General features: G+C 43.3%; 1 protein-coding gene across 1 annotated transcript in view; it reads right to left on the reverse strand.

The window, feature by feature from the left end:
• Positions 1-940: 940 nt before the first annotated feature.
• The window catches only part of LOC126335465 (serpin B6-like), a 64,379-nt gene continuing 40,917 nt past the window's right edge, over positions 941-24,402 (reverse strand). Inside the window, exons 7-8 of the mRNA XM_049998776.1 lie at positions 9,728-9,866; positions 941-1,170 (exon numbers count right to left, since the gene is read on the reverse strand). Coding sequence (XP_049854733.1) covers positions 1,022-1,170; positions 9,728-9,866 — 288 coding nt within the window. The 3' untranslated portion in view covers positions 941-1,021. The remainder of the gene's footprint in view (positions 1,171-9,727; positions 9,867-24,402) is intronic.

The following is a 24,402-nucleotide window of genomic DNA, read 5'->3' on the forward strand; positions in this document are numbered from 1 at the left end:
TTTAAATAGTTCCTTAAATACTATTTCTGCATTAGTGATCTTTTGGAGTGATCTTATCACACTTACTGTAGAATTCTTTATCCACATACTTCAGTATAAAATTTTAGGCTTTATGGTGTGTGCACTGTAAGACCTTTGGTACACACACCATCAGATTATTTGACTTGTCGCTCTAACAAAGAAGCGCGAGTGTCAGCAATATGTCTCGTGGTCTTATCGTGGCGTGTTTATCTTCTGCTTTTAGGTCAGACGATAGAAATGCCACTTGCACACTTAGAGTAACAGATTGACGGTGACCAACTTTAAACAGAACTTGATTAATTTTCACACACATTTATTAAAAAAAATAAAAATCATAGATATTACGTACCTTGATACTGGATGCTGTTTACAATTGACAATCTGAAGTTCCTTTGGTCTTGGTAAGTTAATCTTATTCTCACATATCTCTGATACTTGACAAAGTGTCTATACATTTCTCTTCATGGCTATGTACAGGAATATGATAATCTTATTAGGGGCAGACTGAAAATTGACTATAGACTGCTACAGACATGTGCAGACTAATGCAGACTGACTAATTGGAGGTCTGTACATTTGTTGTAATACCTCGCACGTTCAGGTATCGCTGCGCGAGTGTGATCCGTGAGGATAAAAGGTTCGACGTTTGCAGCAATCTCATTGGCTGCATTACATATTAATACGCGGGTCGGCAGAAGCAGAATTTGGTCCGTCTCTAAGACAGCGCCATCTCGTAGTGCGGAGACGGACGAGCGCTGCGCCTGCGCTTTTGCGCTTAGCGGGGCGCGCTCTATTGGGAAATCTGTGTACGCGCTGACTACGCAGAGCTACGTACACAACAGGCTTTCATCTTGGGATTCGGGAGAAAATGCAATAACCTGCGCATACCATTATGTTGTTTAGGAATAATTACGCATGATGGACAAGCAAATATTTATTTTCGTACATTACATCTTTTTCAAGAAAAACAACTTTTGCAGAATTCTTCATCCGTCAGACTTTATGTCGGAGGAGTTGAGTAGCGACCTGCAAACAGCACAGTGTGCGTCTGCTGATCCAGTATAAGGAACACGAAGGGGTGGTCTGCCTTGAAGATGATGGGAGGGTCGGGAGCAGGTCCGGACAGTGAGTAGCCGACCATCACGACAGCTGGAAATACAGAAAATACACGAGAATGTAATACAAAGTATTATTTTATGTCCAATCTTATATGCTATTGTACACCTACAAGTAGAAGTATGAAAATAAATTTAACTCGTTTAGTGGTACGTCCTGAAACAATAGTATGAGCCTCTGGAAACCACAGGTAATAAAATTTTATGACATCAGTAAATCAGATTAGAATGTCACTGCGCGTTTATAACCTATGTTCCTCAATTTTAGCGCAAGTACACAATGTCCAACGATTTCTCACGCCGATACTGCTATATCCAGGCATTCACTGAATGCGCTAGCTAGTTGACGCAATACACAATGCAAACTGAACAAGATAGTCTATAATACGGGTATCATTTTTCAACAAAGACCCTCAAATGCCACAGATATCCACACCTCAATTATTCTCATATGAATTTATCCTGAGCAAGTCTCTTCATCTCAGAAGAACTAATGCAACTTACATCCTTCTGAATCTGCTTAATGTATTCATCTCTTGGTCTCTCTCTAAAATTTTTACCCCTCCAGTACTAAATTGGTGATACGTTGATGTATCAGAATATGTTCTGTCAACCGATCCCCTCTTCTAGTCAGGCTGAGTAACAAATTTCTTTTCTCTCCAGTTCCGTTCAGTACCAGCTCAGTAGTTATGTGATCTACCTATCCAGGGCTCAGCATTCTTCTCTAGCACCACATTTAAAAAGCTTCCATTTCCTTCTTGCCTAAACTATTTATCATCCATGTTTCACTTCCATACATGGTTACACGTCATACAAATTCTTTTAGAAAATACTTCCTAAAACTTATTTCTAAATTCGATGTTAATAAACTTCTCTTTTTCAAAAACCATTTACTTGCCATTCCTAAACTACCTTTTATATCCTTTTCTACTTCAACCTCCATAATTACTTTATTGCACAAATTGCTAAACCCATCTACTACTTTTCCTCATTCGTTAATCAAAGCTCCCAAGTCTTTTGGTGTCTCTGAGAGAATTACCATTTCATAGGCAAACTTCAAAGTTTTTATTTCTTCTACCTGAACTTTAAATCCTACTCCAGATTTTTTTTTCGCTGTACTGCCTGCTCAAGGTGCAGGTTGAATAGCATCAGGGATAGGCTACAACCCTGTCTGACTCCTTTCTCAACAACTGCTTCCCTTTCATGTACCCCTCGACTCCTATACCTGCCTTGACGTTTTTGTGCAAGTTGTAAATAGCCTTAGCTCCTTGTATTGTACCCAACTGCTTTCAGAATTTCAAAGAAAGTATGCCAGTCAACACCGTCAAAACCTTTCTCTATGTCTACAAACGCTATAGACATAGATTTCTCTTTCCTCAACCTAAGGTAAGTTATAGGGTCATTATTGCCTTGCATATTGCTAAATTTTTCTAGAGTCAAATTGACCTTCCCTGTAGTCGGCTTCTAACAGTATGACTATTCCTCTGTAAATAATATGTGTTAGTGTTGTGCAACTAAGACTTGTTAAACTGGTGCTTCCGCAGAAAAATATTTTCAGAGTCTGTAATGATCAAAAGGTGTTTGCATATTCATGATGTTTATTCTCTAAAAACCGGAACACTTAAAACAATTTAAATCCTATGTGGTGAATGAGCTTTTCAGCTTTCGGTGTACTTACGATAGACACGAAAATAAATGTTCTAGTGTTGGTTTTACTGTATTTGTTTGTAGTCAGAATATCTGAATTATTAGAAACAATGATCTAGTGCCTAAATCTAGTTACAGAATTGGCATATATTTTTAGTATTCTGACCCTCGGAACCCCGTCGTTGACATGCAACCTATAGTACCATCTGAGCCTACTCAAGGAAGACATCGGCTGATATTCGTATTGCTGCTAGTATATCTGAATATTGGCGACAATGTAAAATAAGTTGGGCAACCCTGTGATCGACAAGTTACTTCCTGGGTGCACAGAATTGTCCTGCTGAATTCACTCGATTTTTTTTATTTCCATTGAATAATCTTTGTGATTTTTCTGTTAAGGTATGGCACAAGGTTATCAGTTTCTGGTTATGACTCCAGGAAATTCGTTCTTCACGGAACTTGCTAACTAATCTCGTCTTTCATGTTAGTCACCTGATGGGCAGAAGTAGAGATAAATACTTCATCTCTTCGCTAGCTCTGAGAATAGGTGGCCATCTGAAAAGTGAAGGCTGGTTTGCGTCGCCGTTCTAGTCTTGATGAAGGACAAATTTTTAGCAGTTCACATCTAAAATAAGTCACGGCTGCAAAATACTAACGCGACTTCTTTACAGACGAATGGAAAAAATAGTAGAAGCCGACCTCGGGGAAGATCAGTTTGGACTGCGTAGAAATGTCGGAACACGTGAGGCAATACTGACCCTACGACTTATCTTAGAAGCTAGATTAAGGAAAGGCAAACCTACGTTTCTAGCATTTGTAGACTTAGAGAAAGCTTTTGACAATGTTGACTGGAATATTCTCTTTCAAATTCTTAAGGTGGCAGGGGTAAAATACAGGGAGCGAATGGCTATTTACAATTTGTACAGAAACCAGATGGCAGTTATAAGAGTCGAGGGACACGAAAGGGTAGCAGTGGTTGGGAAGGGAGCGAGACAGGGTTGTAGCCTCTCCCCGATGTTATTCAATCTGTATATTGAGCAAGCAGTGAAGGAAACAAAAGAAAAATTCGGAGTAGGTATTAAAATCCATGGAGAAGAAATAAAAACTTTGAGGTCAGAGACAGCAAAAGACTTGGAATAGCAGTTGAACGGAATGGATAGTGTCTTGAAAGGACGATATAAGATGAACATCAACAAGAGCAAAACGAGGATAATGAAATGTAGTCGAATTACATCGGGTGATGCTGAGGGAATTAGATTAGGAAATGAGACACTTAAAGTAGTAAAGGAATTTTGGTGTTTGGGAAGCAAAATAACTGATGATGGTCGAAGTAGAGAGAATATAAAATGTAGACTGGCAATGGCAATCAAAGCGTTCGGAAGAAGAGTAATTTGTTAACATGGAGTATAGATTTAAGTGTCAACTGATGATGGTCGAAGTAGAGAGGATATAAAATGTAGACTGGCAATGGCAATCAAAGCGTTCGGAAGAAGAGTAATTTGTTAACATCGAGTATAGATTTAAGTGTCAGGAAGTCATTTCTGAAAGTATTTGTATGGAGTGTAGCCATGTACGGAAGTGAAGCATGGACGATAAATAGTTTAGACAAGAAGAGAATAGAAGCTTTTGAAATGTGGTGCTACAGAAGAATGCTGAAGATGAGGTGGGTAGATCACGTAACTAATGAGGAGGTATTGAATAGGATTGGGGAGAAGAGAAATTTGTAGCACAACTTGACTAAAAGAAGGGATCGGTTGGTAGGACATGTTCTGAGGCATCAAGGGATCACCAATTTAGTACTGGAGGGCAGCGTGGAGGGTAAAAATCGTAGAGGGAGACCAAGAAAAAAATGGTGCAAATGGCTCTGAGCACTATGGGACTCAACTGCTGTGGTCATAAGTCAACTACTTAAACCTAACTAACCTACGGACATAACACACATCTATGCCCGAGGCAGGATTCGAACCTGCGACCGTAGCAGTCACGCGGTTCCGGACTGAGCGCCTGGACCCGCTAGACCACCGCGGCCGGCCAAGAGATGAATACACTGAGCAGATTCAGAAGGATGTAGGTTGCAGTAGTTACTGGGAGATGAAGAAGCTTGCACATGATAGAGTAGCATGGAGAGCTGCATCAAACCAGTCTCAGGACTGAAGGCCACAACCACAACAACAACATCGAAAATCATTAGAAAGTGTTAAGAAATCTTATCCATCAAAACTTGTCTTGCTCCTTCCAGTAGGTCATAGTTCAAAAATGTTCAAATGTGTGTGAAATTTTGTGGCACTTAACTGCTAAGGTCATCAGTCCCCAAGCTTTCACTCTATTTAACCTCAATAATCCTAAGGACAATGATCCGTGTGAGGGCTCAGCTCATTTGATTTACCCACGAAATTGTTTCACTTGTTTTCGCCGCAGCGATAGGGGGCGTGGTCGCTGAGCGCTGTTGGCGCTGGTGCGCGAAGCAACAGTTGTGGAGGACGGCTCGGTCGGTATGTGGCGACAGGACGGAAGCAGCGGGGAGTCAACTGCTGCCTGCCGATCAAGGACTGCGATGAGTGTGGCTGTTTGCGGGCATGTGGGCAGGACGGAATGCTCGCTTGCTTAGCGTGGTTCTCCATGACCAGATGTTGTTTGTTGGCCCTAGCACTCGAGTGTAACAGGAAACTGCATTGGTGTGGGTCTCGTCACCTGGCTAAGGCCGAAATTTTCATGTACTTTTATTATATGTAATGATCATTACTTTATTATGTAGTTGGTAGTTGTAGCCAACATTTAGTGATTTGAAATACTTCAGAGAATAACATCATATGCCAGGTGTTTACTGTGAATAATTCTCAATTTGTTTCATAGTGTATGGTACGGTATCCACTATCATCGATCATTTTATGAAAGTTCTGTCCAAATTATTATTACATTAGACTTTGTTAAAACTGGTGCGTTTAAATTGAAAATTTCTCAATTCTACTAATATTGCTTGGGATGATCCCATCTATTCTGTGATATTGCCATATTATGTTGTGTTTCTGCTCGAGACTGACTGAATTGATTTTGGAACACGTGGGGCGAGTATTTAAATGAAAATTTGCTAGATAACACAACCGCCGTGAAATTGAAAATTTGACAGTGTTTACTCATGTCACCAGTCGTTAATGTTATTTCTGTCTTGTAGCTTACTTAACTGATATAAAATAATTTAGAAATTTTGTGTATTTGTCACGCAAGGTGAACTGATGTCACATGAGAGAAAAATAAGTGTGTGGCGTGCGTACTGTAAGACCTTTGGTACACACACCATCAGATTATTTGACTTGTCGCTCTAACGAAGTAGGCGAGTGTCAGCAATATGTCTCGTGGTCTTACTGTGGCGTGTTTATCTTCTGCCGTTAGGTCAGACGATAGAAATGCCACTTGCTTGCTTAGAGTAGCAGATTGACGGTGACCAACTTTAAACAGAACTTGATTAATTTTCACACACATTTATTAAAATAATAAAAATCATAGATATTACGTAACTTGATACTGGATCCTGTTTACAATTGACAATCTGAAGTTCCTTTAGTCTTGGTACGTTAATCTTATTCTCACATATCTCTGATACTTGACAAAGTGTCTATGCATTTATCTTCATGGCTATGTACAGGAATATGGTAATCTTATTAGGCGCAGACTGAAACTTGACTATAGACTGGTACAGACTGGTACAGACTGGTGCAGACAAATGCAGACTGACTAATCGGAGGTCTGTACACTCGTTATAGTACCTCGCGCGTTCAGGTATCACTGCGCGAGTGTGATCCGCGGGGAGAAAAGGTTCTACGTTAGCAGCAATTTCATTGTCTGCATTGCATATTAATACTCGGATCGGCGGAAGCAGAATTTGGTCCGTCTCTAAGACCGCGCCATCTCGTAGTGTGGAGACAGACGATCGCTGCGCCTGTGCTGTTGTGCTTAGTGAGGCGCGCTCTAGTGGGAAAGTTGTGTACGCGATGTCTATGCGGAACTATGTACACAACAAAGTGACATTTGTGTAGGGTTTACGTAAGCTTAAGTGAAATCTGGAGGTAAAAAAAAAAACCTGACTATCATTGCCACATTTTCTTTTTAAGCAGGCAGTAGGGAATTTGTTGCACTCTTGCCAAATTGGATTTTTTAAGGTTTGATGATTTACTTGTAGTACGAATCAGAAGTTCAATATTTATCTGGTGTAATTGTTAATATTTGTACATGTTGCACTATTGTACCATATAATATACCTTTTACTAACAGTACCTTGATGTAATGTTTCAGAGTGGACTTGCGTGTTCTTCTATAGAACGTTTACAAAAAAAATTATATCTAAAATTTCCTTTTAAACTGTTAATTGTATTAACTTGGTGTATAAACAGTTATTGTTAAATAATAAATTTGTGTCAACAAGGCTTGGACCAAACAAATGTATCTACACCTTCCCCATCCTGGCTCTGCTACCGTCTGTACATCACAGACAAACACAAACACACACACACACACACACACACACACACACACACATGCCCGAGGGAGTACTCGAACCTCCGCCGGGACCAGTCGCACAGTCCATGACTGCAGCGCCTGAGACCGCTCGGCTAATCCCGCGCGGCAGTTCGTAATGTAAGAGCGACAAACTAACGATACTGCACATTGGATAACATCTCTTTCCACTTCTAAAAGATAAAATAAACTCCGTCCGAATAGGTCCAAGACTCTAACGGTAGTGACCGACTGCCATGTCAGTCTCAGTTAAAGACATCACTGGATGTGGATATGGAAGGCGTGTGGTCAGCACACCAGTCTCCCAGCCGTTGTCAGTTTTCGTGACCGGGGCCGCTACTTCTCAATCAAGTAGTTTCTCAATCTGCCTCACAAAGGCTCAGTGCTGTCCACTTGCCAACAGCGCTCGGCAGATCGGACGGTCACCCATCCAAGGGTTAGCCAAGCCCAACAGTGCTTAACATCGGTGATCTGACCACTGCAACAAGGCTGTTGGCCTCTTTCCCCTTCTGCAATCATCATTTTTGGTTTCTGTCTATACAGAGTATTATTTATGAAATGCCACATTACCACACTACTTGAGTATGAAGCAGGTCAGTATAAACAGAGACAGTTTCGAAGACCAAAGTGAGTAAGATCTTACTAACTCATGTCAACATAGTCACGCTTGAGTTACAAATAATTTATGTTTTTTTTTAAGATTGTGGTAAATTGTATTTTTATTAGTACCGTGCACATTGTAATAGAGTTTCCCATTAATTTATTCAACACAATCGAAAACATCAGTGAGAAATTATTCATCAACAATATATTCTCTTACATTATCCAAAATCCTCTGGCAAAGCTCGTGTAGTTTACCAATTCCATGCCTGTAGAGATCGACCTCTTTGAGCAAAGCTGTCATCTAACCAAATATGAAGCGTATTTTCGTCTGGAAACCAATTTTCTTGACGGGTGTTAGATAAGGACCGGGAAAAGTAAACCTCTGACGGCATAAGATCAGAATAACAAGTGCGTGAGGAATGACTTTGCACACATAATCCCGAGTAGTTTTGTTAATGAAATCAGCAGGGTTCATTATCATGCAGTAACAACATGCACTGTAGGTCTGTCAGTTGATTTATCTCATTACGGCCAAAAGGTGTACCTGTTATTCGCAACAAATACCAGATACGACACTCATATACGTAGAGGTGTTTGTAGTGCACAGTACCCTTGTTGAGATCTCGCATGCAAAATTTTGTATTGAAAAACTGATATTTGTTCAAGTAAATGTCTCTTGTAAGACCTCAGTCGTTAATTTCTTTTTACGACCGTAAGATTAAGGCATACTCGTCCCCAGTAACAGCATTCCATATGAATCCTCAATGACGAAACTGATGATGCTCAAGCAAACTAACTCGTACAATGCTAAGTGCCGTCTCCCATGAAATGCACAGTGGTTTGCAGAGTATTTATTTAGATGTAGACGCAGTCAAAAGCTCAGACATAACACTCAAACGTCCTGCCCTATGGCTTCCACAAAATGCAGCAGCTAAAGATCAAACCAGATTCTTGATGCTACATCATGTCAGATAGCCTTCCATCTTTTAGCAGCTTCCATATACAATGCAGAGATGAAATATGTGGCTTGACTAATTTTTATTTTGTTCTGATGGTCGAACTCTCTCATCAGTCTGCAGACTGGGTAGATTTCTTACGTCAGTGTTTGGCAACACTAACTTTGTAAAGCCATACCTCATGGAATAACGATAAAACTTGAAAAATGACATTTGCTTAGGTGACGTAAAAGAAGCACTCGAAGCTAATAACTGATTGGGCAACTTCGATAGTTAATGAGTGTGAAAGTTTGCAAATCATGTTTTTTGATCGATGCGAGATTGGGCGAATAATGTCACAGATAATGGTGATGTACAGGTATACAGATATTTTGTCTGATTTTTGTGCCAGTAACTAATTGCTTTAAAAATCTACTGCTACCCCCATGATGGGGGTTGCGTCGTCCCTTCAAGATCCTCCAGTGTTTGACCTAGAGACACGTCGCTACCTGAGCATGTGAAGTTTTGACGTGCATAGTGCTAAGTACCGGCTCCCATGAAATACACAGTGGTTTTCAGAGTATGTATTTAGTTGTAGACGCTGTCAAAAGCTCAGATAACATAACAGACACACTATCTTTTTTCTAGCCTGACGAATGTAGCAGTAGTAGTAGTAGTAGTAGTAGTAGTAGTAGTAGTAGTTATCAGTTGTGGATAGTCAGTTGACGGAATCGTCACGTAGTCCCCTGATTAGTAACTTGGAACGGAGTTCATAATGCATTTGTCAGTGGTGAAAGGTTAGAATGTTCTTAAAGTGATGCATATTCGAACCGTCATTAAGGAAGAACACTGCACGTGGAGTTATGCCAAACAAGTGTTTCTGAATTTACTTACCAGTTGCCGCTGCTGCTTCTGTGCCTTCTTCATTGACTTCTATGAAAGCCTTGTGCAGAACTTTGGAAACTACCAGTGGCTCATCACTAATACCACTCAAATTTGCACTGCTGGCATCGAACATGTCAGTCACACCAAGCTGAAATTGGAATCAGGAAGAGGTTATACGCGAATTTTTAACTACGTTTAAGTTAAAAGACGCCATATTCTATTTCGGTAATAGCAACTAACACTAAAGAAGACTGAAGAAACACAACATGGATTGGGTATTATTCTGCCCCTCAATATTTCAAGATTGTTATCAGTTTGAATAGAGCACAGTACCTCACATGCCCCTTTGAAATAAAGGCTCTGTAGAGCAATCGAATGTTGACAAAACACTTTCTTTTGGTGTAAATCAAACAGGCAGTCAGCTATGCCATTTCCTCTTACTGAAGCAGCTGAGGTTCTAAATGGCTCTGAGCACTATGGGACTTAACATCTATGGTCATCAGTCCCCTAGAACTTAGAACTACTTAAACCTAACTAACCTAAGAACAGCACACAACACCCAGTCATCACGAGGCAGAGAAAATCCCTGACCCCGCCGGGAACTGAATCCGGGAACCCGGGCGAAGCAGCTGGGGGAAAAAAAACAAAGCTTTCTCGCGTTACGAAGATGATTGGTGTCGTGGAGTGTTAGTACAGGACGTTTTCCGGCCTTTAAGTGCGGAAATAAGGGAGGTTAAAAAAGAGATGTAGGGAAAAGAGACGTAAGATGATACAGACGAGGGCATGCTGAAAGGTAATGCCTCTGAATTTATTATTCTGTTCCCAGTATCGCTTTAGTTATTACGCATCATGCACATTATTCGGTGGGCTTTCCCGTTTCGCTGGTGCAATTTCCAAACCTCTGCCGTTTGAGAGCTGTGAAATGTAGCCCGTAACTTAGGAGTGGTAACTTAATTATGTCGGTGTGTGGGAAACAGTGTGCTGTAAAAGTTTGTGAAAGGACAAATTCTTAGAGTTCGTCCCCACATGGAGTGCCTTCTCCTTCAGCATTACAAGCCAGGCTACACACGAGCGCTGTCACATCTGCTACAATCAGAGGCTTTGGTTTCGCTGTCACTGATCATCCGCAATACAGTCCCAACTTGGCTCCATCCGACCTTCATCTCTTCCCAGAAATTAAAGAACACCTTCGAGGTATTCACTTTGAGGTCGACAAAGCGTTGCAAGCAGAGGCGAGAATGTAGCTCCCTCAAAAACGTCAAACATTTCGCGTCAACAAATGGTTTCTCTTTGGAAGAAATGTGTTTGTCATCAAGGTAATTACGTTGAGAAAAAAAAATGTAGATGTCAATGACATAGATGTAGAATGTTAATAAAGTTCGTTTTATTTAAAAAGCTTGGAGTTTTCACATAAAAAATCGGAGCCGTTATTGTTCAACACGTGCACGTAGACGTTTGTGGGGCTAGATAGGTAGCAGGGCCCTGAAAAAGAATTTAATAAGAGTTGTGAAGGAAGGGTCATATGTAAAAGTTATGGGCATTACGGAAGGGGAAAATCATTTCAAGACACTGTCAACGGAAGAGAGAACTGGCTGTAAGGATACAGAACTGAGTTTCGAGACTGAATTATCTGCAGACCCAACAACTACTATAACTAATTTTCTGGTTTCAGCATGAGTATTTGCAGTAATTTTTTGGGAACAAATAGTGCCATTATTCTCAGATGTCCCCACCACCTGGTGGCAATTTCTGTTAAGTTTTGGAACGCCGTCTTCCTGTCAGGTGAGTAAGGATGCTGACGGATGACACATGTGACTCCACACTTTGTATGAAGACTTTTGTTTGTCGGTAAAACGGAATTGGGCATATGGCATCGTTGGCCGGGAGGCCCCAGTCGGTAAAGTTCGGCCGCCAAGTGCAAGTCTTCTTTCATTCGACGCCACATCGGCGACCTGCGCGCCAATGATGAGGATGAAATGATGATGAGGACAACACAACCCTCAGTCCCCGAATGGAGAAAAATCTCCAACCCGGCCTGGAATCGAACCCAGACCCTCTTGTAAGCGAGGCAAGCACGTTACCACCCGGCTATGCAGGCGGGCTCTTTTTGGTATCTTACTTTTTGAGCATTCTCTGTAATACCTTGTGGAAATTTAGTTATTATCGTCAGTTACGCTTGTACTAATAGCTGTACTTTGCTTTAGCAGTTGTCGCAGCGATAGGCTGTGCCTGGAACGAGCCAAGAAACAAGGGTTTCTGAATAGCAAGTGAACAGTTATTATATGAATGCGTGATGTCTGTTCTTCGGACATGCCCGAAAGAACGACATAAAGTCACGATGCAGCTAATATCTATAGTTCCCTCCTTTTGATTTCTTTATCCACTTCCCACTTCCAATTTACATAACATGACCAGCTACTTTAGCGATCTATTCAGCAGTGACATACATTTTCTCAAGTATACGTCATGGCCGCGGGCGTCCTGCCTGACTTCATGTCTCACTTTAAATTACCTGACAGGTCACGGCTCCTATGCTACTTATATGTACAAAATCAAGAGACAGATGAGCGACAGTTGCGGCTGCGGCATTGTAGCCACGCCAGGCCGTCAAGCATTAAGGACGCAGGTTCCCAAAACAGCGCCGAGGATCTGGCCCATCTTGGACGTCACTGAAGCCTGCAAAATCCAGAAAGGGTGCAAACCGCCCTTCTTATTTTATTGCTTTTGTTAGTGAATATCACTGATTAGAAAAATTAGGCATCGGAAATTGTAAAATAGCCAGATATGGAGGGCGAATTTACTCCCATTGCACATGTGCCAATAATGAAAGTTCTGACTGTGGGCCTACGATGCACGCCCTATCTGTTTTCCCACACTCTACTATGGTTCCGTCCTTTCCGAGATACTCTGATAGCAATAATGAGATTGTAACCTGTGAATACGTTTTTAAGACGTTGTTGTTGTTGTTGTTGTTGTGGTCTTCAGTCCAGAGACCCGGTTTGATGCAGCTCTCCATGCTACTGTATCCTGTGCAAGCTTCTTCATCTCCCAGTACCATGCAACCTAAATCCTTCTGAACTGCTTGGTGTATTCATCTATTGGTCTCCCTCTGCGAGTTTTACCCTCCACGCTGCCCTTCAATACTAAATCGGTGATCCTATGATGCCTCAGAATATGCCCTACCAACCTATCCCTTCTTCTAGTCAAGTTGTGCCACAAATTTCTCTTCTCTCCAATTCTATTCAATACCTCCTCGTTAGTTATGTGATCTATCCATCTAATCTTGAGCATTCTTCTGTAGCACCACATTTCGAAAGCTTCTATTCACTTCTTGTCCAAGCTATTTATCGTCCTCGTTTCACTTCCATACATGGCTACACTCCATACAAATACTTGTATGACATAGATAATTTTATTCAACTTTAAATTCATACAATAGGTCCCTACTGGTTCTGATTGCACTCACTCTACATATGCCGTGCGCTCATTTTTCAGGCATTGGTATGTGTTTACCATGGACGGTTCATTACTGTACAATCTTCTTTTCATTACATAACAATTCCCTAGATTCGAAATTTAAATCTGATTTCAAAATTATCACTTTTATACATTCAGGATCTGCCCTGCAATCATGCTCTGGTTCTACTGAGTATATTCGGCAATATCACAAAACAAATTCACTTTTTTACGCGAGATGCGCGCAACACTAGCTCCAGGGACCTGCCGTGTTCTGTTCGACTGACTTACTCCTTCGCGCCGGAAGATCTCCAGGCGTGTATCTCCGTTCTAGAACGACGGGGCATCAGCGTCGCGATGACGCTGCACTGTAGTAAAAGAGCGTAAGGGATGACTCAATACTTCACATTTAGGATTAATATATGTACCTTTACAAGCCGAAGGAAGACTTCGCGAGACATTCAGCCACACGTCAGCATGCTGCCATGCTAGAGGTTGCAACAATGGAAAATTGTACTGAAATGCAGGAGGATCTGCAGCGAATTGACGCATGGTGCACGGAATGGCAATTGACTCTCAATGTAGACAAGTGTAATGTGATGCGAATACATAGAAAGATAGGTCCCTTATCATTTAGCTATAAAATAGCAGGTCAGCAACTGGAAGCAGTTAATTCCATAAATTATCTGGGAGTACGCATTAGGAGTGATTTAAAATGGAATGATCATATAAAGTTGATCGTCGGTAAAGCAGATGCCAGACTGAGATTCATTGAAAGAATCCTAAGGAAATGCAATCCGACAACAAAGGAAGTAGGTTACACTACGCTTGTTCGCCCAATGCTTGAATACTGCTCAGCAGTGTGGGATCCGCACCAGGTAGGGTTGATAGAAGAGATAGAGAAGATCCAACGGAGAGCAGCGCGCTTCGTTACAGGATCATTTAGTAATTGCGAAAGCGTTACGGAGATGATAGATAAACTCCAGAGGAAGACTCTGCAGGAGAGACGCTCAGTAGCTCGGTACGGGCTTTTGTTAAAGTTTCGAGAACATACCTTCACCGAAGAGTCAAGCAGTATATTGCTCCCTCCTACGTATATCTCGCGAAGAGACCATGAGGATAAAATCAGAGAGATTAGAGCCCACACAGAAGCATACCGACAATCCTTCTTTCGACGTACAATACGAGACTGGAATAGAAGGGAGAACCGATAGAGGTACTCAGGGTACCCTCCGCCACACACCGTCAGGTGGCTTGCTGAGTATGGATGTAGATGTAGATGTAGACAATAAATTAATGCAGCTACCACTGAATGAAACAGTTTATCTAAAATTTTCATTGCGTTTGTGCAAGCGATCACAGAACTGTGGATTCTGAGACGTTACAACGATTGTGGAATCGCTTGTTACTGTAAAAACGAAGCTGATGCGTTTCACTATGCCCAAGGAATCCAGTAGACAATGGCTATCGACCGGGGGTAGCAAGTGGAAATAGCGGAAATGACCATCCACATATGAGATTTACTCTAGTAAACGAACAAAGAAGAGTAGAATCTGTGAATGTATTACACTACTGTCCATTAAAATTGCTACAGGCGCGAAATTTAACTGACAGTAAGAAGATGCTGTGATGTGCGAATGATTAGCTTTTCAGAGCATTCACACAATGTTGGCGCCGGTAGCGACACTGCCAACGTGCTGACATGAGGAAAGTTTCCAGCCGATTTCTCATACACATACAGCAGTTGACCTTCGTTGCCTGGTGAAACGTTGTTGTGATGCCTCGTCTAAGGAGGAGAAATGCGTACCATCACGTTTCCGACTTTGATGAAGGTCAGATTGTAGCCTATCGCGATTGCGGTTTATCGTATCGCGACATTGCTGCTCGCGTTGGTCGAGATCCAATGACGGTTAGCAGAATATGGAATCGGTGGGTTCAGGAGGGTAATACGGAACGCCGTGCTGGATCCCAACGGCCTCGTATCACTATTAGTCGAGATGACACACATCTTATCCGCATGGCTGTAACGGTTCGTGCAGCCACGTCTCGATCCCTGAGTCGACAGATGGGGACGTTTGCAAGACAACAACCATCTTCACGAACAGTTCGACAACGTTTGCTGCAGCAGTCGCGTATGGTTCGCGGGAAGAACGACTGCCAGAAAGCCTCCGTGCGCGCTCGAATCTCTCTAATTTTACATTCGTGATCTCCTCGGGAGGTATAAGTAGGAGGAAGCAATATATTCGATACCTCATCCAGAAACGCACTCTCTCGAAACCTGGACAGCAAGCTACACCGCGATGCAGAGCGCCTCTCTTGCAGAGTCTGCCACTTGAGTTTGTTAAACATCTCCGTAACCCTATCTCGGTTACCAAATAACCCTGTGACAAAACGCGCCGCTCTTCTTTGGATGTTCTCTATCTCCTCCGTCAACCCGATCTAGTAAAGGTCCCACACTGATGAGCAATACTCAAGTATAGGTCGAACGAGTGTTTTGTAAGCCACCTCCTTTGTTGATGGACTACATTTTCTAAGGACTCTCCCAATGAATCTCAACCTTGTACCCGCCTTACCAACAATTAATTTTATATGATCATTCCACTTCAAATCGTTCCGCACGCATACTCCCTGATATTTGACAGAAGTAACAGCTACCAGTGTTTGTTCCGCTATCATATAATCATACAATAAAGGATCCTTCTTTCTATGTATGTTATATATATCGTGAAAAGCAATGGTCCCATAACACTGTCCAGTGGCACGCCAGAGGTTACTTTAACGTCTGTAGACGTCTCTCCATTGATAACAACATGCTGTGTTCTGTTTGCTAAAAACTCTTCAATCCATCCACACAGCTGGTCTGATATTTCGTAGGCTCTTACTTTATCAGGCGACAGTGCGGAACCGTATCGAACGCCTTCCGGAAGTCAAGAAAAATAGCATCTACCTGGGAGCCTGTATCTAATATTTTCTGAGTCTAATGAACAAATAAAGGGAGTTGGGTCTCACACGATCGCTGTTTCCGGAATCCATGTTGATTCCTACAGAGTAGATTCTGGGTTTCCAAAAACGACATGATACTCGAGCAAAAAACATGTTCTAAAATTCTACAACAGATCGACGTCAGAGATATAGGTCTATAGTTTCGCGCATCTGCTCGACGACCCTTCTTGAAGACTGGGACTACCTGTGCTCTTTTCCAATCATTTGGAACCTTCCGTTCCTCTAGAGACTTGCGGTACACGGCTGTTAGAAAGGGGGCAAGTTCTTTCGCGTACTCTGTGTAGAATCGAATTTGTATCCCGTCAGGTCCAGTGGACTTTCCTCTGTTGAGTGATGTCAGTTGCTTTTCTATTCCTTGGACGCTTATTTCGATGCCAGCCAGTTTTTCGTTTGTGCGAGGATTTAGAGAAGGAACTGCAGTGCGGACTTCATCTGTGAAACAGCTTTGGAAAAAGCTGTTTAGTATTTCAGCTTTATGAGTGTCATCCTGCGTTTCAATGCCATCATCATCCCGGAGTGTCTGGATATGCTGTTTCGAGATATGCTGTTTCGATCCACTTACTGATTTAACGTAAGACCAGAACTTCCTAGGATTTTCTGTCACGTCGGTACGTAGAATTTTACTTTCGAATTTACTGAACGCTTCACGCATAGCCCTCCTTACGCTACCTTTGACATCGTTTAGCTTCTGTTTGTCTCAGAGGTTTTGGCTGCGTTTAAACTTGGAGTGAAGCTCTCTTTGCTTTCGCAGTAGTTTCCTAACTTTGTTGTTGTACCACGGTGGGTTTTTCCCGTCCCTCACAGTTTTACTCGGCACGTACCTGTCTAAAACGCATTTTACGATTGCCTTGAACTTTTTCCATAAACACTCAATATTGTCAGTGTCGGAACAGAAATTTTCGTTTTGATCTGTTAGGTAATCTGTAATCTGCCTCCTATTACTCTTGCTAAACAGATGAACATTCCTCCCTTTTTCATGTTCCTATTAACTTCCATATTCAGGGATGCTGGAACGGCCTTATGATCACTGATTCCCTGCTCTGCACATACAGAGTCGGAAAGTTCGGGTCTGTTTGTTATTAGTAGGTCCAAGATGTTATCTCCATGAGTCGGTGCTCTGTTTAATTGCTCGAGGTAATTTTCGGATAGTGCACCCAGTATAATGTCATTCGTTGCTCTGTGCCTACCACCCGTCCTAAAGATCTTAGTGTCCCACTCTATATCTGGTAAATTGAAATCTCCACCTAAGACTATATCATGCTGAGAAAATTTATGTGAAATGCATTCCAAATTTTCTCTCAGTTGTTCTGCCACTACTGGTGCTGAGTCGGGAGGTCGGTAAAAGGAGCCAATTATTAACCTAGCTCGGTTGTTGAGTGTAACCTCCACCCATTATAATTCACAGGAACTATCCACTTCTACTTCACTACAGGATGAACTACTACTAACAGCGACGGACACTCCACCACCGGTTGCATGCAATCTATCCTATCTAAACACCGTCTGTACCTTTGTAAAAATTTCGGCAGAATTTATCTCTGGCTTCAGTCAGCTTTCTGTACCTATAACGATTTCAGCTTCGGTGCTTTCTATCAGGGCTTGAAGTTCCGGTACTTTACCAACGCAGCTTCGACAGTTTACAATTACAATACCGCTTGCTGCTTGATCCCCGTATGTCCTGACTTTGCCACGGACCCCTTGAGGCTTTTGGCCTTTCTGTACTTGTCCAAGGCCATCTAACCTAAAAAACCGCCCAGCCCACGCCACACAACCCGTGTAGCAGGTTGTTGCGTGTAGTGGACTTCTGACCTATCCAGTGGAACCCGAAACTCCACCACCCTATGGCGCAAGTCGAGGAATCTGCAGCCCACACGGTCGCAGAACCGTCTCATTCTCTGATTCAGACCGTCCAGTCGGCTCTGTACCAAAGGTCCGCAGTCAGTCCTGTCGACAATGCTGCAGATGGTGAGCTCTGCTTTTATGCCGCTAGCGAGACTGGCAGTCTTCACCAAATCAGATAGCCGCCGGAAGCCAGAGAGGATTTCCTCCGATCCATAGCGACACAAATCATTGATGCCGACATGAGCGACCACCTACAGATGGGTGCACCCTGTACCCTTCAAGGCATCCGGAAGGACCCTTTCCACATCTGGAATGAGTCCCCCCGGTATGCACACGGAGTGCACATTGGTTTTCTTCCCCTCTCTTGCTGCCATATCCCTAAGGGGCCCAATTACGCATCTGATGTTGGACCTCCCAACTACCAGTAAGCCTACCCTCTGCGACCGCCCGGATCTTGCAGACTGAGGGGCAACCTCTGGAACAGGACAAGCAGCCATGTCAGGCTGAAGATCAGTATCAGCCTGAGACAGAGCCTGAAACCGGTTCGTCGGACAAATTGGAGAGACCTTCCGTTCAGCCCTCTGGACTGTCTTTCGCCCCCTGCCACACCTTGAGACGACCTCCCACTCTACCACAGGTGAGGGATCAGCCTCAATGCGGGCAGTATCCCAGGCAACCTCAGTCGTAGTCCGATCGGGGGATGCGTGGGACGAGCTGCCTGTCCCCGACAAACTCCCATCCGGATCCCCACAGTGATGCCCATTAGCAACAGCCTCAAGCTGTGTGACCGAAGCCAACACTGCCTGAAGCTGGGAGCGAAGGAATGCCAACTCAGCCTGCATCCGAACACAGCAGTTGCAGTCCCTATCCGTGTTTAAAACTGTTGTGCAAAGAACGTCTGAACTAATCTACAGAGAGCGCAAACAAATCGACACAAAATTTAAACGGTTATTAAAATACAAGATTGCCTAGTAAATGCAGTAATGCTGCTACTTGCGCACTGCTGACACACTGCTCGGTGGCGGAAGGAGACTACGCAGTTTTACACTATTCAGGTACTGAAACGCGTTGCTACAACTCTCAAATACTATAATACGCCACAAACTTATGAATTAAACTATGCAAGTACCAAAAACAGGCAAAGAAATTAAGAATAAAACTATGTAACAAATGAGTGAGCTAGTAGTATACGACTTGCTGTTGTAGCTGCTTATCCACCGGCGGCAGGGATCATTCATTAACATTTATGGCATAAGAAAAATGATTATTAATAAAAGTGATGTTAAATGGCAAGTATGTGTTATTCCATTAGTGTGGAACCGACGTAATATCTCTGAAATGACATTGATATATAATTTGTGTTAAATGCTGAACTGAGATAGGAAGTAAATTGAAATTAGTGAATATTTGATACTGAGACTATAGAAGCAGAAGCACTTAAGGTTTCTCTTCTCTAAAATGGCAAAATAGATACGAACTATAACTCAATAGTCGACATTATGAATTTCAAAGACATTAGCATTTTATACTTATTTTGACGACGCGCTGTTAAACAAAGGAACGTTGAGTCTCTGTACGAGTAATAAAATTAAATCTAAAAACATAATTAATAACGGCGAACTCCTCTTTAACAAAATGTATTGCGTATCGTCATCGGGCAATAACTGCTCAACCCTAGAGACTCGTGTGGTGAAATTAGAAGTCGGGTATATAAAATAAACTTAAAAATCCATTCAAGCTACAGTGGAGTCGGCCCAACGTGACGTGGGCAGTTATGGAAGGAATGGCAGACAGTGTGTTATGGTGAAGAGTTTAGTGATAGTTCATCTCGCCAGAAACGACAGCAAACCAGCACCAACAACGATAGTTTACGTCTACATGCCGACGTCGCCAACTGAAGATAAGGAGATGGAGAAAGTATACGAGGATATTGAACAGGCAATTCTATATGTAAAGGGAGATGGAAATCTAGTAGTTTTGGGCGACTGGAATGCGGTTGCAGGGGAAGGATTAGAAGAAAGGGTTACTGGAGAATATGGGTTTGGTACTAGGAATGAAAGAGAAGAAAGTCTAATTGAGTTCTGGAATAAATTTCAGCTTGTAACTGCGAACTCTCTGTTCAAGAATCACAAGAGGAGGAAATACACCTGGAAAAAGACGGGAGACACGGGAAGATTTCAGTTACTTTACATCGTGGTCATACAAGGGCTCCAAAATCAGATATTGCACCGTAAGGCGTATCCGGGAGCAGATACAGACACAGATCACAGTGTAGTAGTGGTGAAGAGTAGGTAGAAGTTTAAGAGATTACTCAGGAAGAATCACTATGCAAAGAAGTGCTTACGATAATACTAAGGAATGAAAAGATGCGCCTTATGTTCTCTAAGGCTATAGGTACTGCAGTAAGGAATGGCTTAGTAGGCAGTACAGCTGATATGTTCAAAAAGGGCAATAACAGAAGTTCGAACGAAAAACATAGGTACAAAGAAAATAACTTCGAAGAAACCACTGGCAACAGAAGAAGTAGTTCATTTGATCAATGACAGAAGTGAGTACAAAGAAATTCGTGAATACAGAAATACAAGTCGCTGAGGGATGAAACAAACAGGAAAGGTGAAGAAATCTAAAAAGAAATGATTTTCGGAGAGACTGACTCAGCATACAGAAAGTTAAAGAAAGCCTTCAATGAAATTAAAATAAAGGGTGGTAACATTAAGAGTTGCAACGGATCTCCACTTCTAAATTCAGTGGAGAGAGCGGATCTACATTTACGAGGGCATTTCGAAAAGTAAAGATACTATGGCTCGCAGTCCTTAAATAGAACATTTATTTAGAAAACGTCGGTTACATCTTATTAATTGGATTATTTGTTATTTTTCGACATAGTCACCCCCGTTATCCAAACATTCGTTAAGTTGGTGCACAAGCTTTTGTATCTCTCAGTCATAGAAGGTTGCCACCTGTTGTCGGAACCACATTTCAACTTCAACTTTGATCTCTTTATCGTCGCACTCCACTTGTCAGCGTTCCCCTGCGTTTGTTTTGAATTGCCCTTCGAAGGCGTTTCAAAGTCTGGCAATATGCAGCAGCATTAATTGTCGTTCCAGGAGGCATAAATTCCAACAGAAGAATGCCTTCTCTGTCCCTAAAAACAAAAGCCATGATTTTCTTCACTGAAATCGACGTTTTGCATTTCTTGGCTTTTGGTGAATGGGAATGGCGCCATTGCATTGACTGTTGCTTCGATTCAGGTGTATCGTGATAAACCCACGTCTCGTCACCTGTCACAATGTGATCCAGGAACTCATCACCTGCTTCAGCATAGCTGTGAGGAACTCGAGTGCAAAGCCCATCCTTTTCTTTTTGTGTTCTTCTGTTAACAGTTTTGGAACCCAGCGCCCACAAAATTTCCTGTAGCCTAAATTGACAGTCACAACTGTCATAAAGAGTTGTCATTGACTCGTCCGGTATGATCTGATGCAATTTTTCCAATGTGAGACGTCTATTCGCACGAATTGCTTCCTCCGTTCTCTGAAGAAGGGCATCAGAGACCACAGATCGCCGACCTGTTCCTTGTTCGTCATGAACGTTGGTCCTACCGTCAGAGAAATGACGACACTATTTCGTTACATTTTGTCGATTCACAATGTTCCCATAAACAGAAACAATTTCTTTGTGAGTATCTGCTGGTCGCTGACCTTTCGCATGAAGAAAGCGTATGACGGAGCGCACTTCGCATTTGGAGGGATTCTGAAGCGGCGCAGCCATTTTAAACACGACCTACTCCAACCAGAAGCAGCGTTCAACTGACGAGCGACCGCGAGGAGAAAGCTAACGGTTCAAGGTTAACACCAGCGTTGCCAACTTGCTCGCCAAAACTCTTCTGTTCCGCTGGCGTACGGTGTAACTTTACTTTCCGAAATACCCTCGTAATCTACATCTACATGCACATAGATACTCCACAAGCCACCCTAAGGTGTGCGGTGGAGGGTACCCGGTACCTTCTTGTTCCACTCGAAAACAGAGTGAGGGACAAACGACTGTCTGTACGCCTCTGCATGAGCCGTAATTACTCGTATCTTATCGCCGTGGTCCTTACGCGCAATGTATGTTGCCGACAGTACAATCATTCGGCACTGAGCTTCAAATGTCGGTTCTCTAAATTTTCTCAATACTGTTTCTCGAAAAGAACGTCGCCTTCCATCCAGGGATTCCTATTTTAGTACTCGAAGCATCTTTGTAACACTTACATGTTGCTCGAACCTACTGGTAACAAATCTAGCCGCCCGCCTCTGAATTGCTTCGATGTCTTCCTTCAGTCCGAACTGGTACGTATCCCAAACACTCGAGCAGGACTCAAGAATAGGTAGCATCAGCGTCCTATATACTGTCTCCTTTACAAGTAAGCCACCGGTTCCTAAAATTCTCCCAATAACCCGAAATCGACCATTTGCCTTCCCTACCACAGTTTTCACACCGCTATCGACAGGGGATCTCAAGTTGGTTCCGTATTTCTAGATTTCCGGAAAGCTTTTGACATCGTTCCTCACGAGCGACTTCTAGTCAAGCTGCGGGCCTATAGGGTATCGTCTCATTTGTGCGACTGGATTCTTGATTTCCTGTCAGGAAGGTCGCAGTTCGTAGTAATAGACGGCAAATCATCGAATAAAACTGAAGTGATATCAGGTGTTCCCCACGGAAGCGTCCTGGGACCTCTGCTGTTCCTGATCTATATAAATGACCTGGGTGACAATCTGAGCAGTTCTCTTAGGTTGTTCGCAGATGATACTGTAATTTACAGTCTAGTAAGGTCATCCGAAGACCAGTATCAATTGCAAAGCGATTTAGAAAACATTTCTGTATAGTGTGGCAGGAGGCAGTTGACGCTATATAACGAAAAGTGTGACGTGATTCACATGAGTTCCAAAAGAAATCCGTTGGAATTCGATTACTCGATAAATAGTACAATTCTCAAGGCTGTCAATTCAACTAAGTACCCGGGTGTTAAAATTACGAACAACTTCAGTTGGAAAGACCACATAGATAATATTGTGGGGAAGGCGAGCCAAAGGTTGCGTTTCATTGGCAGGACACTTAGAAGATGCAACAAGTCCACTAAAGAGACAGCTTACACTAGACTCGTTCGTCCTCTGTTAGAATATTGCTGCGCGGTGTGGGATCCTTATCAGGTGGGATTGACGGAGGACATCGAAAGAGTGCAAAAAAGGGCAGCTCGTTTTGTATTATCACGTAATAGGGAAGAGAGTGTGGCAGATATGATACGCGAGCTGGGATGGAAGTCATTAAAGCAAAGACGGTTTTCGTCGCGGCGAGATCTACACTCCTGAAAATGGAAAAAAGACACCGGTGTGTCAGACCCACCATATTTGCTCCGGACACTGCGAGAGGGCTGTACAAGCAATGATCACACGCACGGCACAGCGGACACACCAGGAACCACGGTGTTGGCCGTCGAATGGCGCTGGCTGCACAGCATTTGTGCACCGCCGCCGTCAGTGTCAGCCAGTTTGCCGTGGCATACGGAGCTCCATCGCAGTCTTTAACACTGGTAGCATGCTGCGACAGCGTGGACGTGAACCGTATGTGCAGTTGACGGACTTTGAGCGAGGGCGTATAGTGGGCATGCGGGAGGCCGGGTGGACGTACCGCCGAATTGCTCAACACGTGGGGCGTGAGGTCTCCACAGTACATCGATGTTGTCGCCAGTGGTCGGCGGAAGGTGCACGTGCCCGTCGACCTGGGACCGGACCGCAGCGACGCACGGATGCACGCCAAGACCGTAGGATCCTACGCAGTGCCGTAGGGGACCGCACCGCCACTTCCCAGCAAATTAGGGACACTGTTGCTCCTGGGGTATCGGCGAGGACCATTCGCAACCGTCTCCATGAAGCTGGGCTACGGTCCCGCACACCGTTAGGCCGTCTTCCGCTCACGCCCCAACATCGTGCAGCCCGCCTCTAGTGGTGTCGCGACAGGCGAGAATGGAGGGACGAATGGTGACGTGTCGTCTTCAGCGGTGAGAGTCGCTTCTGCCTTGGTGCCAATGATGGTCGTATGCGTGTTTGGCGCCGTGCAGGACTGCATACGACCGAGGCACACAGGGCCAACACCCGGCATCATGGTGTGGGGAGCGATCTCCTACACTGGCCGTACACCTCTGGTGATCATCGAGGGGACACTGAATAGTGCACGGTACATCCAAACCGTCATCGAACCCATCGTTCTACCATTCCTATACCGGCAAGGGAACTTGCTGTTCCTACAGGACAATGCACGTCCGCATGTATCCCGTGCCACCCAACGTGCTCTAGAAGGTGTAAGTCAACTACCCTGGCCACCAAGATCTCCGGATCTGTCCCCCA

The sequence above is a fragment of the Schistocerca gregaria genome, chromosome 2 (assembly GCF_023897955.1).
Source record: "Schistocerca gregaria isolate iqSchGreg1 chromosome 2, iqSchGreg1.2, whole genome shotgun sequence".
NCBI lineage: Eukaryota > Metazoa > Arthropoda > Insecta > Orthoptera > Acrididae > Schistocerca > Schistocerca gregaria.